Below are 17,189 nucleotides of genomic sequence, written 5' to 3'. Positions count from 1 at the left end.
ACGTATCGTATCGTAAGGTTACCCTGTGATTTCCACCCCTACAGTGTATCTCATTGACGGTTGGAAGGTAAAAATGGAAGTCGAGAAGCTCCGCCCCTTTGAAATGACACCAAACACAATCTGTAAAACGCTGTAAATAGTTCTGACCATGAACCAAACCCAGGATATCCACCAGCATCTAAAATGGAATTTACTTGGGAGTGGGGAGTAGAGAGGAGGTCATGACAGCTGAGTCCTACCAATATATGGTCTACAGAATCAGAGTGTCAGGCCTGTATGTGGCCCCATGACGTCTCCACAGAAAAAAATTAGAGAACAAGGTCTGCAGCATGGGATGAACACAAAGATGGCAACAGCAAGAGAAGGTGGAGCTATGACATCATCTTTTTGGTTGTGTACACGAAAAACATTTTCCAAATATCATATTCTCAGCCTCCCGGAATCCAAATTCCCAAAACCTTTTGTGGATTCTCCTAAACTTGATTATACAGACCTTCATGCTTGAGTCTCACAGACATTAGTCTGTGGTTCTCCCGTCCACTCCACCTGCCAAGATAACCCGACACGGAGAAGGGAACTGCATTTGGCTGCTTTGAATGGTCGGGTGGTTAGCTTAGCTTGGCCCACTGGCAGACGCAGCTCTGATGTTCAATCAGAAACACCTTCCAGGCAAAAACACAGAATGTACAGAAAATCCTGAGAGTCTGCAGAAACGCATACAAGTACTCAGACAATGATGGAGACAATTACACAAACCTCTGGCCTCTCCAAGGACCTGTTGTGATCCCATACCTTAGCTGGGTCGTAGGTCTTTCGTCTGCATCAGAAACTCTTAACAGCTGAAAAAGGCTTTTGCAGGATAACACAGCCTGTTTCTCTCAGAGGCCTGATTCCCGTAAGCAGCTCAGCGCTCCCACCTCCTCGTTACGCACCCCAAACTCTAGGATGACACACGTGTGCCAGGAGAAGCGAACATGTTGCTTATTGTCTGTGGTCAGGATGCCGACATAGGCGTGTTGGCATGAACTGAAGTCGGAAAAAAGTAAAAGTCTGGATGAAGGATGGGAGTCGTTGTTGTGGTGTGAAATGTACAAACAGCACTGTGCTGTAGCTCCAACTATCAGTCACGCATCAGTACTCACCGGTGCATCTGCCCATCAGTGCAGCAGCAGCAGCAGCAGCAGCAGATGTTGGCAGCTTATAGAAAAGTTCTGTCTGCTGCTGTTGATGCTGAACTGATGAAAACTCCTCAGTCAACAAAGAGGAGTGAGCAGCTCATGTTTTTATATGCACCTAGAATCGGATTTACTCGACTTTATCTGCACGGAAACAGAACTTTGTTTCTTCTTCTTTTTTTTTTACCCAAAATAAGAGTAAACATTGTGGTGTATGTGTATGCCAGCGCTGTATGTGGCGCTGTAACGCTGCCACAGAAATGATCCATTTCTGGGTGGGTGGGTGGGGTTTATCGTCCCACCCAATCACAGATCAATGATGGTTCCCACTCCAGCCAAAGATTGCTCTTTGAAACTCTTCCTCTTGAATATGAAGTTCTGCTGGATTCTTCTTCTCCAAACTCTGTGTGGTGGAAACCATGAAGACATGCTATCACTAAAAACAACTTTCAGCACCTTGCTGCACATGTTGTCATTTACATACAGAGGAAACAGTGAGGCCAATTCCTTTATTTCTGCCATAGACTGAAAACATTTCAGCTTTGACTTCCTGGTATTTACACATGGATCTGATACACAACATAGAAGATGGTTTTTTTCTTCATAAATCAGGCCCCTTGTCGTTGATTCTAAACAACGACTTCTTGAGTTGTGTTTTGTTTTGAACCAGAGTTAAACTTTTCCACTTATTTCCACATTTGATTACTTGGTCTTCATACAAGTAATCAAAGAATAATGACTCTTCTTAAACAACAGCACTGGTGGTCATTTAGCACCCACTGTTCCACAGCATCGTCATCATCTTCTCTTCTCTTGCCTTCTCTTCTCTTGTCTTCTCTTCTCTTGCCTTCTCTTGTCTTCTTCTCTTGCCTTCTCTTCTCTTCTCTTCTCTTGCCTTCTCTTGTCTTCTCTTCTCTTGCCTTCTCTTGTCTTCTCTTCTCTTGCCTTCTCTTGTCTTCTCTTCTCTTGCCTTCTCTTCTCTTCTCTTCTCTTCTCTTCTCTTCTCTTCTCTTCTCTTCTCTTCTCTTGTCTTCTCTTCTCTTGCCTTCTCTTGTCTTCTCTTGTCTTCTCTTCTCTTGCCTTCTCTTGTCTTCTCTTCTATTGTCTTGTCTTCTCTTCTCTTGTATTCTCTTGTCTTGTCTTCTCTTCTATTGTCTTCTCTTGTCTTGTCTTGTCTTGTCTTGTCTTCTCTTCTCTTGTCTGTTCTTCTCGTCTTGTCTTGTCTTGTCTTCTCTTGTCTTGTCTTGTCTTGTCTTCTCTTGTCTTGTCTTCTCTTGTCTTGTCTTCTCTTGTCTTGTCTTGTCTTGTCTTGTCTTGTCTTCTCTTGTCCGTTCTTCTCTTCTCTTGTCTTGTCTTCTCTTGTCTTGTCTTGTCTTCTCTTGTCTTGTCTTGTCTGTTCTTGTCTTCTCTTGTCTTCTCTTCTCTTGTCTTCTCTTCTCTTCTCTTGTCTTCCTTCTCTTATCTTCTCTTCTCTTCTCTTCTCTTCTCTTCTCTTCTCTTGTCTTGTCTTGTCTTGTCTTGTCTTGTCTTGTCTTGTCTTGTCTTCTCTTCTCTTGTCTTCCTTCTCTTCTCTTGTCCGTTCTTCTCTTCTCTTGTCTTGTCTTCTCTTGTCTTCTCTTGTCTTCCTTCTCTTCTCTTGTCTGTTCTTGTCTTCTCTTGTCTCTGGCAAAGCAAAACTCTGTGAGAGAAGTTTGAGCTGCACCTGTTTGTCACTGTGAGACCAGGGCCGAGTCAGGTTGTCATTAGAGGAGCTGTCTGTATGTGAAAGCCAGGTGGACGTGTCCTCTAATGAGGATTCAGCCTTCATGCAAGCAGGGTCTGGAGGAGGTGTCACTCCGAGCCACAGCTGTCCGTCTGGGACACTGTGAGACGGCATCATTAGAGGCAGAGACGGACACGGGGACAGGGGGAAGAACCAGACAAGACAGTGAGCTGGTAATGACATATTTAATGGAACCATATGGCTGTTACCTTATGATTCTTTTCTTTTTCTTTCTTTTTGTGATCTCCCAACAATAGGCTTTGCAAACATGACACAAGTAAGATGGCTGTGTAGAGCGCTCACAAGTTTGTTGACATCTCACCTTTCGTGTGAGCATGTAAACATTATCCCGCGTCGAGGATTCCACGGCCATTATGTGTCAAGGGAGACGGAAAAACCTGAGGGACCATCGTCTGTCCACAGCCTGTCCACAGTCTGAAATCTGAACCTGTCCAAAATAAGATCCGCCTTAAAGCTGCACGACCACGACGGAGGTATTCAATTAAAAATCCTCAAGCAAATACCAGAAATGTCAAGACCGTTATTGTTAGACAGGAATGTCTACATTGTTCAGCCGATTTCAACAATTCTACATTAAAACTTTTCAATTTGTCTATGACATTCTTTCTTTTATTCAGATTTACATTCTACATTTCCATGGTAAATGCACGTATTATTCTCGTGTCTGTCTCGCATAATTAGGATTTCTTGCAGTGTTTTGAATTCCCGTCCGTGTGGAGTCAACAAACATTCAAGTGCGGCAATTATAATTACAATATTTTGGTCATTTTTATGTTAAAATGGAGCGATTACACACTGATCAGCGGGTGATTGGTTTGACTGTCGTCGCATATTTGTTTTAGTCTTAACTTACTGAAGACACAAAGATGTAGAGCGTAATGTAATAACTGTTCCTACAAAACAAGTCAAACTTCATCGTATGAATGAAAACCGTTTATATGTTGATGTGAATAAGTTCTGTGATTAAAAAAGAAAAGTTTATTTTCTCTTGAGACAAAAAAATGTCAGGTTTGTACGATAAGAAAAAAATGTCGACCTTCCTCGAGGAATAAAACGAAAAGAAAAGTTGTGATAGTTGCCAAACGTTTTTGTTGTGTTTCTGCTCCTGGTCTCTTTCTTCTGTCTCTACCTAATCTCCCTCTTGTCCTTTCTCTCCCCCTTTTCTGTCCCCCTCCTCTCCTCTGTCCCCCATTTTTCCTTTCACCCCAACCTGTCTTGGCACATGGCCGCACATTTCTGAGTCTGGTTCTCCACGATGTGCAGAGCCTTGAGATAATGTACGTTTGATTTGGCAAATTTAAACAAATGTCCATTTCATTCAAACCACTGTCACAAAACGCTGATTATCAGCTCCACATGAGTTAGTTTTTGTGTCTGTGGAGACATAGAGTGATGTGTTTTTACAGGGAAGGCCGAAGCATCGCAGCTATAGCAGCTGTGGCTGAGGAATTATTCTTTCTCTGAGATGCAGACATGAATGTGGAGCAAGGTGGGGTAGCTAGTGTCAGAAATTACGCACTGAAACTTTAAATCCGTAAAGTGTCATTTTATATTGAATGTTATCCTGAATTTGACCAAATTAAGAACATTTTGACTTGAGCTGCAACTGACGTTCATTTTCATAATCAGTGAAAGTGTGAAATATCAGAAATGTTGAAAGACGTTGATCAGTGTTTTCAGTGATTTCACTTTAATTCATTAGTAATTGATTAATAATAATCAAATGTGCTGCAGCCCTCAGTCTGAGCGATACTTTACACATGGACGGGGAAAGAGCTTCTACATATTTAATTCTTAGTGTGAGCCGTTTGCCAATCCTAAGTAATGATTGTCCTGAACAGCCTTCAGTACTTTTAAATGACTTTAGCGTCTGACTTAATTGTTTCGAGTATCAGCGAGCCATGAATGTGACACGGCCAAAAACCCCTGTGGCTAAAGATCATTGTTCTTTCCTCCTCGTGTCCCGGCTGAATTCTAAATGAAAGTATTATAATTGTCATATTAGTTGTTTTAAAAGTCTATTTTGGAGTCCCGCCCCCCCCCCCCCCCCGCCTTTTTGGCAGCATTGAAACTGTCCGCTGCACTGTACGCTGTGTAATTGGGGAAACTTTTAGTGAAATAAAAGTTTTATTCTTCCCCTTTTCCTCGGATATCAATGGCATTTATCCATAGATGCTCCCTCTGCTGTGTTTGATTGTGAGTGTGTGCGTGTGTGTGTGTGTGTGTGTGTTTGTCTTTTTGCTCCCAAGAGTTTGATTAGCCTCCTCCATTTAACTGCCACATTACTTTTATTACAGCGCACATGTACGCTGGGGAGAGCCACCCTGATCTTTCCCTCTCCTGACGCAGATGGTCGCCACATCTTATCTCCTCTCTGTTTTTTTTGGCCCTCAGCCTACATCTGCCCCTCCGTCTCATACCCCATCCTTCCACCCCCCCACCCCCCCACCAGCCACCAGTGTCTCCCCCATGGCACAGCCTCCACGGTTTAATTAAATATCAGTCCAGTGCTAACTCTGCTGCTGGCCACTCACTCGTGGGCTACACACACAGGGAGAGGTAGGCCTTTTTTTCCCGTCCCCTGAAAGTGCACACACACACACACACACACACACACACACACGCACACACGCACACAGAGAATGAGGGCGACATCGACGGTGATTGTAGAAGTAACATCCCTTTTTTTTGCCAGATGCTGTCACTGGCACGCAGACTGGGAGTTGATTTGCACTCATTACCGGGGAATGAGCGAGGCCCGAGGACGATAACCACATTACTGCGATTGCGTGTGATGTGATTGGAGATGTTGTGCAACGTTAATCTCCTCCTCCTCCTCCTCCTCCTCCTCTGTGTCCCCGAGATATGGAGAATAAATGGAGATGAAGATCTCCCCCTGCGTGTTTGCACAGTGGGTCATGTATGATACAGATGGAAGTACGGAGCAACTGTTACACAACAAAATGAGTTTTCCCGTTCAGCTCATAACAAACCACTTTCTATGATTTGTTATTCACGGAGTCTGTCGCTGCGCTGTGTTCTACCCGTAATGAAAACATTCATTATGAGACAGACACACACACACACACACACACACACCTGAGTCAGTGTGGTCAGTGCGATCAGGGAAGAGATCATTCTTCCAGTCGTTTGCGACAGGCTGTTCACCGAGATACTTTTCTATCATTTGTTGCCTGAATGCAAAGGTGTGGCGTAAAGCTGTGGAGAGGGGCGTCATTCTTACCCCCACCACCAGAGGGCAGGCTCTTCTGTTTAAAACTCTGGACTCTACTATAATGAATGGCTTAGATCTTGCAAAACAAAAGTAGGACTGCAATTTTTGATTACTAAAATTACCATCCACTAATTTTAATGTTTTTTTATAAATAACTAAAACAAGCTTCCTACCGACCGAACTCGAACCCTTATGGAAATATTTGTGCATCACAGGGATGTAGACGTTACTACGGAAACAACTCTTCTGTCCTCATGTGGTGCAAAAACCTCCACAAAATTGCTAAAAAAAAAACAACCTTAATAAGTAATTTAAATGTGACAGTAAGGCCTTAGTGTGGTGCTTTGTTATATCACGCATGACACCATGTAGATGTTTGAAATCTGAATAAAAAAATGAGTCTACATACCAACACCATACTCGTACACCTTCCTCATTAAAGACCAACGTTTGTCACGAGCAGATAATGGTCACGCCGGTGTTCACTGTGATCTTCGAGGACATCATTATCTTCTCCGTGTACTACAACATACACTGTGATATATAAATATATGCATACATAATTTTTTTAACGTTAAGCACAGGATGTGATACTTTGGAGATCTTACTTTTATTCTTCTCCCAGCGATGGCTTGAGTGTGAGAACCCGGTCTCTTTAAGTGCCTCCACATTTCTGTTGCCTGTCACTTCCCCTCGTTTATTAAGTTTCCTCCCGTTATCAGCACGCTGCTCCTTCAGTGCCCACTCGCAGTTGCTGATTTCGCGACACTATCTCGCCTCGTGCTGCATAATAAGCAGCTTTTGCTATCAATTACTCGTGCGGCAGGAACGAACACCTGCCTCGTGCTCAGCCCATTACCTTCCCCCGCCAAGAAAACACACCTCTTAATATATTCGCGTTGTTGTTTTGTTTTCTGTCCTCTCACGGTGATCATCAGTGAGTCGGGACTTGTCTTCGTCCACTTTAAGCGACGCGTCCTCCCCCTTTTTCACGACACCTTTTGTTCTTGCACTTGTTTCTACAGCAAAAGTAATTTCCTCCAAACTGTCCCTCTCTGCCGCACACGCCCGCAGGACACCGCGTCGTCTCGCTTTCAACTCCTTCTAATTTTGCATAGCAGCAATTTTTTTTATGAACATATTTATTCATTTCTAACTTCTCAAAGTCTCTCTCCTCTCCTCTCCTCTCCTCTCCTCTCCTCTCCTCTCCTCTCCTCTCCTCTCCTCTCCTCTCCTCTCCTCTCCTCTCCTCTCCTCTCCTCTCCACAGAGCAGTAGCTTCACTAATGCAGTGTTGGTTTAATCCCTGCCACCCTGTCAGAGGCTATTTTCTCAGTGTCGGTGTCTTACTCCAGAGTTCCTGGGCTCTGTACCATTTTTTTCTTGGGAGTTTTGTGAGTGTGTGTGTGTGTGTGCGCGCCCCCTCAAGGTCATGGTGCTTTTCTAGACTTTGCACGGAGCACCCACTTCCCACTCCGATGGCAGGCTCCCATCATCAGCGGCTGAACTGCCTCGTGTGGATAATTACAACCTGGCAACCCATAATTCATCATGGCTCATTTTTGGTCCATTGGGAGCAGAAGCAGATTCTGACTTGGTCACTGAAGAGACGACGTGTTCGTGCCAACACTGGGAAGTGAAGGCTGCGGTTGTGGAGTTAGAATTCCAGAGTTTTACTGCACACACACACCAATTAGTGATAGTGAATTTGACCTCTGCATTTAACCCACACTTATTACACACACACACACACACACACACACACACACACAAGCCTCGGCACGTCCTGGGATTTGAACCGGTGACCCTCCAGTTACAAGCCTGATTCCATTAAGTCTCACGGCAGTTTTCCATTCACAGTTCTATCACGGATCGGTCTTATCAACAAATCTTTTTAATCGCCTGATTCTAATAATTCCGTTACACCCAAAACAACTGCTCTAAAGCTGAAACAATTACTAATTAATTTATTATTATTATTATTATTACTTCTAAACTATTTTGATAATCGATTCATCGGTTTGAAGCTTTTTTCATGATTAAAATAAGATTTCTGATTGTTTCAGCTTCATAAATGTGAATATTTCTTTTTTTTTTTCCCCATATAACAAAGAAATCTTTGAAAGTGAATCATTTTAGTTTTTGGACAAAACAAGACGTTCGAGAACATCATCATTAACAGGTTTGACAAACACTGATCGACGTTTTTTAAAGTTTTCTGACATTTTATGGACCAAGCGGTTACTCGATGAATCGAGAAAACAATCGACAGATGAATCGATTATGAAAAGAATCGTTAGTCGCAGCTCGAAACTGCTTCGCCCGCCACTGGTTTGTGTCGCATACAAGACGACGTTACGCGGTTTCATGCAGCCGTGCTATGGCAAACCCCGCCCACATTGAGGAGGAGCTATGAAGTCATGGAAAATGACGTGACTGATACCAAACTGAGACGAGTCGAGTAGAGTAGAGTCGAACTGTATAATGGAAAAGTCCTAAATAAGTGAGTCTCTGAATGTCTTGTTGGTTCACTCATCTGTCTGGAAAATGAACTTCTTCTATCATTTCTTCCTTGGCTGCGCTGTGACGGCACATTTCTCCAGATACAAAGAAATGAAATCATAAACAATACAAATATGGAACACTGCCCTTAATCCAAGACTTTATGCATGTAAAGCAGGAGTTAATCCTGGATTATGCTGCTCTCTTACTTCCCGCTCCCTGCTCGTCCTTGTGGTTGGGAGTGTTATCGGTGCCAATTGACGATAGATGCTACTAAAAATAGACTTACCATGGCAGTAGACTCTTAGCCTGGTGTAAACACTCTTCTCGGTCCATTGGTATTCTTGTACGACTCTGTAATTAGCGGCGTTGCCTGGGGTCATTTCTCTTTTGTTGCATGGCAGCTGAGCTCCTGTGTGGAAACTTTCCGCCATAGTTCCTCCTCTTTTCACACTTCATCACACTCTCGTTACCTCTTCTCCTTTCCTTCTGTCAGACTGACTGATCAGTGGTTTACACTTAAGTTTACACTTAATCTGAGGTGAAATGTAAAGATGGAAGAACCGAAAAACAAACCCACGTTCTTCCCCATGTTCTCCAGGGGATGGCGCCGCCGCACGTGTCTTCTTCGGTAACGCTGTCGCACGAGGTGTCCAGAATAATGCGATCACGACTTTCCATGTACACGCGACGTGTTGAACTAATGACAGGAAAGTCACAGACATGGGAAAAGAGATTTTTTTAAAAGCAGTGTATTTTGTGATTCATCATTAAATTAGCATCCATTGGTATTTATTAATACAAAGTAGAAACACATTTCTCACTGCAAGAATCTTTTTGTAATGTGCTTCATGTTTTCTTAGTTTTATGGAAGATTCATTATCACTTGCACTTGATTTTTCACATTTGTTTTTCCTCCGCCTCAGGTGCTGGAGTATTTTAGTTTCACGCAGCGTCTTGCGAAGCCGAATGTTGCACATGGCACCTTCTTAAGTCATTGGTCATTTCTTCCACCTCGACTCACCGTCTTCCTCTCTGCCTTTCAGATGCCAAGGAGATCGTGCTGAAAGCTCAGATTCTGGCTGGTGGCAGAGGCAAAGGTGTGTTCGACAGCGGCCTTAAAGGTGGAGTGCACTTAACTAAGGAGTAAGTATCCCCCTGTATGTGCATTTCACACTGTGTTACTGCAGGAGAGAGATTTGTATTATTATTTTCTTTCCCTCCCGTGCGACAGCCGCGTCTCGAGTGAGGAGGCTCAAAGAGCTCTCTGAAGATGTTCCCCAGGCACAAAGACACAGTCAGGATTACTTGTGCTGCAAATAAACACTTTTTCTTCCCGAGGTGTCTTGTTTTGGAGCAACTACCTTCAATTAAACGTTGGAAGGAAAAAAAAAGGATTTTAAGGTCGGCAGAGGCATCGCGGACCCCTCACTGAGTTCCCGTCTCAGAGTTGATTGGGTTTTGTGCGGCTGCTGAGGTTCAATTTGTTAGTGGCTTTGAATTACCAGGCGTAATAGCTGTGTTTCTTCAATGAGGGCTCAGCCAGAAATCTCCTGCATCTTTCAAAAGCCCTAAGCCACAACTTAAAAGAGACACTTCTTTTCACACAGATGCAAGTTTCCACGTCCTGAAACTGGGCTTTTTCTGTTCCACCATTTACTACACCCTTAAAGGCGAAAAAAGGTGATTTATGACAATTGGCCCAGACATGTATCATCGTCACCCTACTTGAGGGTTTGGAATGGCTGGGTACTTTCTTTCTTTTTTTTTAAAAAAGTGAGATATGCCGAAGCTCCTCGTCCCCAGACAACGACACGGGTGCACAGTTCATCTTCCTCTCATCTATCAGAGCACGAGAACAACCCCTGGCTTCATTTGTATTCACTTACCAAACCAGAGCAGCCTTTAAACAGCAGCACACTCGCGCTGCTTTTAAGAAGAGAGAGCATAAGAAGCGCTTCATTCACGGAGATGTGTCGCTGAACCAAGTGTCTCCAAAAGCCGTACTTTGTCATAATGTGTTACAATAATGCCCTGAAAGGGCTGAGCCACTTCTCTCTTCATCTGAACAAAGCTCTGAGGAGATAACTGCAGTTCTCATCAGCAGGCACCATTTTTAATCCTGCACTGTATGATAATCTGGAGTTCCTTTATATTCATTAACAGTTCCTTTATCTGTTGACATGTTATATGCATATATATATATATACTGTGTGTATATATATATATATATATATATATATATACTGTGTATATATATATAGATGGATTTGTCTGTCGTGGTACGGTTTGGTTTGGAATAGTGAACCTTTTACATTTCCTGCTCAGTTTGTCTCAACGAGAATTTTGTAATAATACAGAGAAAAGAATAGACTGTGGGCGTGGGATATTTATTTACACCGATCACAAGGGAGGGATGATATTCTGTCGCCCAATCAGCTGGCTGTCGAGGGTGGAACCGGTCTAACCGTAAACACTGGAATGGATTAAAACAAACAAAGGCAAAAACCTACGTACCGTACTGTATCAAACCATTTCACTCTGTGGAAACACGGCATTAGACGAGTGGCTACAAGATGCATTCATGGAACCTCATAAATGAAAGCACTACAAACACATGCTGTCCACTAAAAAAAGGGGTTTCTGCTGCTGCCAGTTTTTCTGTCAGCCTTAAACCCACTACCTTCCTACCTTCCTACCTTTTTCATGTCTGTATCTATTTTTAACCTCGCTCTCTCTCTCCCTCAGCCCTGCAGTGGTTGGCGAGCTGGCGAATAAGATGCTGGGCTTCAACCTGACGACCAAGCAGACGCCTAAAGATGGAGTGAAAGTGAACACGGTGAGCCACAGTGGAGAGGGAAGAAAAAGAAGAAGAAGAAATATACACCTTGTGCTTTTTTCTTGTTGTTTTGTGACCTCATTTCAAGGCATTTTGAGTCCAGTAATACAGTCCTGTAAAATTAATGACCGTGAAAGCATTCGGGCGCCGTGGTTTTTATTTTTCTTATTTATTTATTTACTTTTGCTGGGTTTAGACAGAAGCTGACCTCTGTCTGTGGCTCATAACATAAAAAGAAGGCTCAACGCAAAAGTAAATTGCAAAAGCTTTTATGTGCAAATAACAAGAAGGAATATGATTTTCTCCTCTCTCATGCTGCACTCTGTGTCTGCTCAAAAACCTTCTCCGTCTGTGTTTTTTTGTGTGTGTGGGTCCTGCATTCCCCCCCCCCCCGTGTTTGTTTAACCCCCGCTATTCCCCACAGGAGCCCCCGCTCCTCCCGCAGAGTTTATGTGGAATCAAATGAGTGTCACACGTCTGTTCACTCTTATAGGAAGCACCTGCAGCAGCACACGTTTCAAAGGCTCCAGAATAGTTCCAAGTCTTAGAAGAAGCAGAGAAAGGCAAACAAACAAGAAAATAAAGTGGAAAATAGTTGATGTTAGCCTCAAGGAATATGACCACAGTGTAACCTTTACTAAGAATCTCTTTTATTGCCTGTAGCACTGAAATCACAGCCGTGTAAAGAAGGAAAAAAGAAGGATCTAATACCATAACATTGTCATGAGATGACAGTCGGAGCTTTGCTGCTTCCATGTCAACACTTCACCTCCACTGCACCGCACAACAGAGAACTCCACAGGAAAGGGCCAGCACCTCTGCAGCTACATGGATTTGCTGTCATGACATTGACAGAGGGATGTGGAGAGACGATGAGGAGGAGTGTGAGGCAGAACCAGGGGCTCGGGTGGGAAAAGGAAGACCAGGAGAGTGAAGTATGTAGGCGGGGAAGTACGACCTGTGGTAGCTAATGTCATACAACATTTAAAGCAACGCCATTTTAGCAGGAAGTCATGCTGTTCAAATCCATAGATGTATATAACCGGCAACATAAATACCAGGCAACTCGTGAAGGTGGTTGATACTCGGGACCGAGCTGCCCATAGATCCAGAGAAACAGTAGCACTCTCCAAGCGAGCACAGAAGACAGAACCAAGGGAATCCTCAGGGAAAGGATTCCACGTCTAATGATCACTTCATATCAAGCACAATATCCAACATTCATGACATTTAATATCTTGGTTTCATTTTAGATTTATAACTGTTCTCTGGTGTAGGATGACTGAAGGTTCATCAGAAAGTTACTTCCTGTGTTTCCATACTCGTGAAAAGCACCAGGGGGCAGTATGAGGATCAGCTGTATTAACAGGGTTCCCACGCGTCCTTGAAATCTTTGAAAGTTTGTGAATATGAAAAAAAGGGTTAGGGTAAATGTCTCCATGATCATGAGTCAGGGCTGAACAGTTTGTGGAATCTTATCTAAAAGCCATTTTACAAATATTGTGACAAAGCCTCAGTCCAATATTATAGTCCGTCATTGTTTCTATAAATCTCACATCGTGAAATGTCTTATTTCGTCTGCAACACAAAGATATTCTAATAATTCAAGAGTAAGAACTTAAAGATAGACACGTGTAACACAAGAAAAGTGTGTTTCCTCCATCAGCGTCTTGTTTTTCTGTGCAGGTGATGGTCGCCGAGGCTCTGGACATTAGCAGGGAAACCTATTTTGCCATCTTAATGGATCGCGCCTGTAATGGTCCTGTCATGGTTGGAAGCCCACAGGGAGGCATGGATATCGAGGAGGTGGCCGCCAGCACCCCAGAGCTCATCTTTAAGGTATGTGAATGATTGTTCTGCTTAATATCAATCACAGAAACATCAGAGGAGATGCAGACGACGGTTGAGATTGAACATTGATCAATCTCTTCTCAGCACGGTGGAACTCCTTAGTGTAAACCCACAGCTAGAGGTCGACTGATGAGGATTTTTAATGCTTGATAATCATAATGATCATTTGGAGCAGGAACTAGCCGATGCCTTTTTCATATCAACCCGAAATAAAGTAGTTAGTACTAGTGTATTAGTAATGTTACCACAAGGTGGCAGCAACAGAAAGACGTGTTTAGTGGACGTTCACTGATATTTCTGAGGGTCCTTGAATGCATTTTATTTTGGAGTGGAAAAATCACAATGTCACAAAGGCTTTGCTGGACCATTAATATTTTTTCCCACTTCTATAGAGACAGTGGTGAAGTTAGTTTGAAGCAAGCTGACCGCTGCTGCAGGCGATAGTCACTCAGTGCCTTTACATTCATGTCAAAAGTCCGATTTTAGTTGGACTAGGACCAGGTTTTCTGACTGTAAAATTGAACAGTTCTTAGTCGGACTAACGTACCTAGATTATTGGATTCAAAGTCTGATTACTCCTGCATGTATGCGCTTAAACGGACTTGAGACGACGTATAAACTGCATTACTGTTGCCACAACATGGCATCAGCACGAGTGAACGCTGTGATTTACATGTACAGCAGGTACGAAACATACAGAACCACAGCACGTCTCGCCGTTCACTGTTAGTTTGTCTGTAATGTAAAGGTCAACAGGCAACTGTTCAAAACGCACCAACTTATAGAGAGATACAGCGCCACCTACGTATACTCGGACTCGACAAGTTGTCCTATTGCCTAACGCAGTCGAGCTACGGCCGCAGCTCAACTAAAGCTGGCCCCACACTTGATTTTTAAAACTTGGGAAACCACAGACGCAACTTTTCAACGTTTCAATCCTGAGAAAGCGCAGACGATCCAGTCAAGACGCTGGACCACACACTCAGCGTTTAATCAACCAGTTTCAGGGAGGAGATTCCAGGGATCTCACAGAAACTCACGTGATGTAACGTAACTTCAGAATATAAACAGACATGGAGGTGAACTGTCTGTTCAAATCAGCCTGAACTCGCATGACAACCACGATTGTCAGAAGGACCAGATCGGGACTGAATCCTGGCCAATTATCCTCTCGTGTGGGGCGGGGCTTAAGCGGTGCATGTAAACATTATTGACCGTGTGCAATATCCAACTTGAAAACTAACTCCACGCTGAAGCGATCAATCGGTCGACCTCGGCGCCCGCGCGGGCTCTGAAGTTTGATGCAGCTTGAAAATCATGTTGCTGCTGGAACAGTGTGTCTCACACATGAAAGCTGTGCTGTGTTGATGTTTGTTCTTCCAGTTCATTTGAATTTATCCCTCTGTCTGCTCTGAAAAACAACCCGAAAACACACACAGCAGCACCACCCGCCACACTGGAGCGTAACATGTACACACACACACACACATGAAGACGCCTTCTGTGGTTTATAGTGCGATAAATTAGCCTCCATTACACAACTTAATCCACAGAAGTGGCTTTGCTTTTTTGGCACCAGGACATTGTTAGCAGATGTATATTTTAAGTGCTACAGATGGAGCGCGCCTGCACTTACACCCGTTACACATGTATAACTTTCTTTTTGCGATAGTCTACAGATGTTGAAGCAGATTGTAAAGATCCAGCCGGCAATTATATCCTTCATTATTTCTGCTCAAGTGTTCACCTTGTGTATGTATATGTATATGTATATATGTATATGTATATGTATATGTATATGTATATATATATATATGTATATATATATATATATATATATATATGTATATATATATATATATATATACATATACATTATACATATACTATATATATATGCATCCCACAGCTGTGGTGTCGCTATCTAACACATATGATAGTGCAAGACATCTCATTTAAATCTACTTTTAAACACACTTGATCCACACTGGGTAACCTCTTCTTTGTTTTCTTCACCTGAGATCCTTCAGCTGCTTTTTTTTTAACACCTATATAAAACAAAGTTGTCTTGCTCTTAAAAGTCAAAGATGTGACGGACTAATGACCATAAATCCACACTTTCAGTCCCAGCTGACGGTTATGTCCACGTCTGGCAGCTTGCCACTGCCGCGGCTATAATGTCGGCAGTTTAATGAGAACATTTGCTTGTTGTCAAATTATAGCCCACTGTTTGTGCTTCATGTTCTCCCTCTCTTTCTCTTCCCTCTGCAAATCTCTCAGGAAGTCATAGATATATTTGAAGGCGTACGTGACGACCAGGCGCTCCGCATGGCAGATAATTTGGGTTTCAAAGGACCTCTGCAGAGACAGGTAATGGCTGCTGAGGGCTTTAAAGCCAAAATCTACACAAACACACACACACACACAGAGAGAGAGAGAGAGTCAGATGTATGCACTTCACAAACCAAACTTTGCCTATTATTAGTTTTTCTGAGGCCAGTTGTGAAGTGTCACTCCACTAGACGCCACTTGCCAGGTGGTCTACTGTCATATCTGGCAGTGACACACCGCGCTGTGCCAAGCTGTGGGAGCCGACATCACTAATGATGCGGTTATATATGGTTGTATGTGATGTGAGAACATTCTGCACATTGTTTTTGTTTGTGACTCATGCAGTTAAAGGACAGAACAACACTCTCACACATGTCTGTTCAAGCCCCACGGCTGGTTGCCGGTTTAAATCCCGACAGGTCAAGGGCTGGTGGTTCTACCACGGTCTCCAATCCCTGTTTGCTCCCCATTGATGGGGTTAATTGGACACCAGCCAGTGTGTACTCTTGGTGCTGGTCCCATGCCCAGATAAATGTGGATCACTGAAAAAGCAGCTCATGCCGAAATAAAAAAAAAGGAAGTAAAATCAAGAGAAATAACATGAAAATCATATTAATAATATACAAACAAGTAAAAAAGTAATTTAGACATATTATAATGTTGAAAAAAAATACACAATAAAATCGAATTAAACAGGAAAACATGCTGCAAATTGAAAATATGTGTAAAGATAAGGAATTATTGTGGTCGTCTGATGAAAACTAACATGTAAACATGTTAGTTTGACTGAAATGACACTCAAATCAGAAGATGTAGTACACATGTGGGAGTCGAGCTACTCCCACATGTGTACGGTCAGTCGGATTAGAGTCCGACTCAGCCCATGCATCACAGTTCACACAAAAGTCCTTGAAATTGATGCCAACCAAGGTGTGGCAACACTGTAAACCAGAAACTTTATACTAACAAGCTGAAAGGAGGGAGTATCGCCACCTAGTGTAGTGGAGGTGAACACACAGCAGCCATTTTGACAGTGTAAATAATCAGATTCATGATGGCTTGGTTCCGTTTAGCTTCCTGAGTGTCAGGGTGAACCATCACTCTGTCCTGACTTACGTGAACGTGTGAATCAGTATCACCTGAGCCTTTCCTGCTAAAACATGTCAAAATGGCCGAAAACACGGCGTGGTTGAGCGTCAGCCGTAGCTCAGTTCCACTCTGAATGGAAATGTACTGATTGTGTCCCGAGGTTTGCAGAATAAAAAGCTTTTGACACCACAGCCATTTATATATGTTGTTTTTAGTTTCCTCTCGTATAATCTAATCTACAAATCATGATTAGATAGAATTATGTGTCAAACTCTCAGAACAAGAATATGAGATCAAAGGTAGTGATTTTCAAAGTCTCTGGTCATTAAATCACTCATTTGTTTTGTTTTCCACTGCAGGAGAAATCACATTAGCTCTTAAACAG

The 17,189-nt window shown here is 43.0% G+C and overlaps 1 protein-coding gene across 1 annotated transcript in view; it reads left to right on the top strand.

The window, feature by feature from the left end:
* The window catches only part of suclg2 (succinate-CoA ligase GDP-forming subunit beta), a 125,668-nt gene that overhangs the window by 41,958 nt on the left and 66,521 nt on the right, over positions 1–17,189 (top strand). Inside the window, exons 3-6 of the mRNA XM_058631153.1 lie at positions 9,741–9,840; positions 11,443–11,533; positions 13,220–13,372; positions 15,665–15,754. Coding sequence (XP_058487136.1) covers positions 9,741–9,840; positions 11,443–11,533; positions 13,220–13,372; positions 15,665–15,754 — 434 coding nt within the window. The remainder of the gene's footprint in view (positions 1–9,740; positions 9,841–11,442; positions 11,534–13,219; positions 13,373–15,664; positions 15,755–17,189) is intronic.

This window comes from Solea solea, chromosome 6 (assembly GCF_958295425.1).
Source record: "Solea solea chromosome 6, fSolSol10.1, whole genome shotgun sequence".
In the NCBI taxonomy this organism is placed as follows: Eukaryota; Metazoa; Chordata; class Actinopteri; order Pleuronectiformes; family Soleidae; genus Solea; species Solea solea.
Note: the sequence above shows the minus strand (reverse complement) of the source record. Positions and strands in the feature narration are given on the sequence as shown.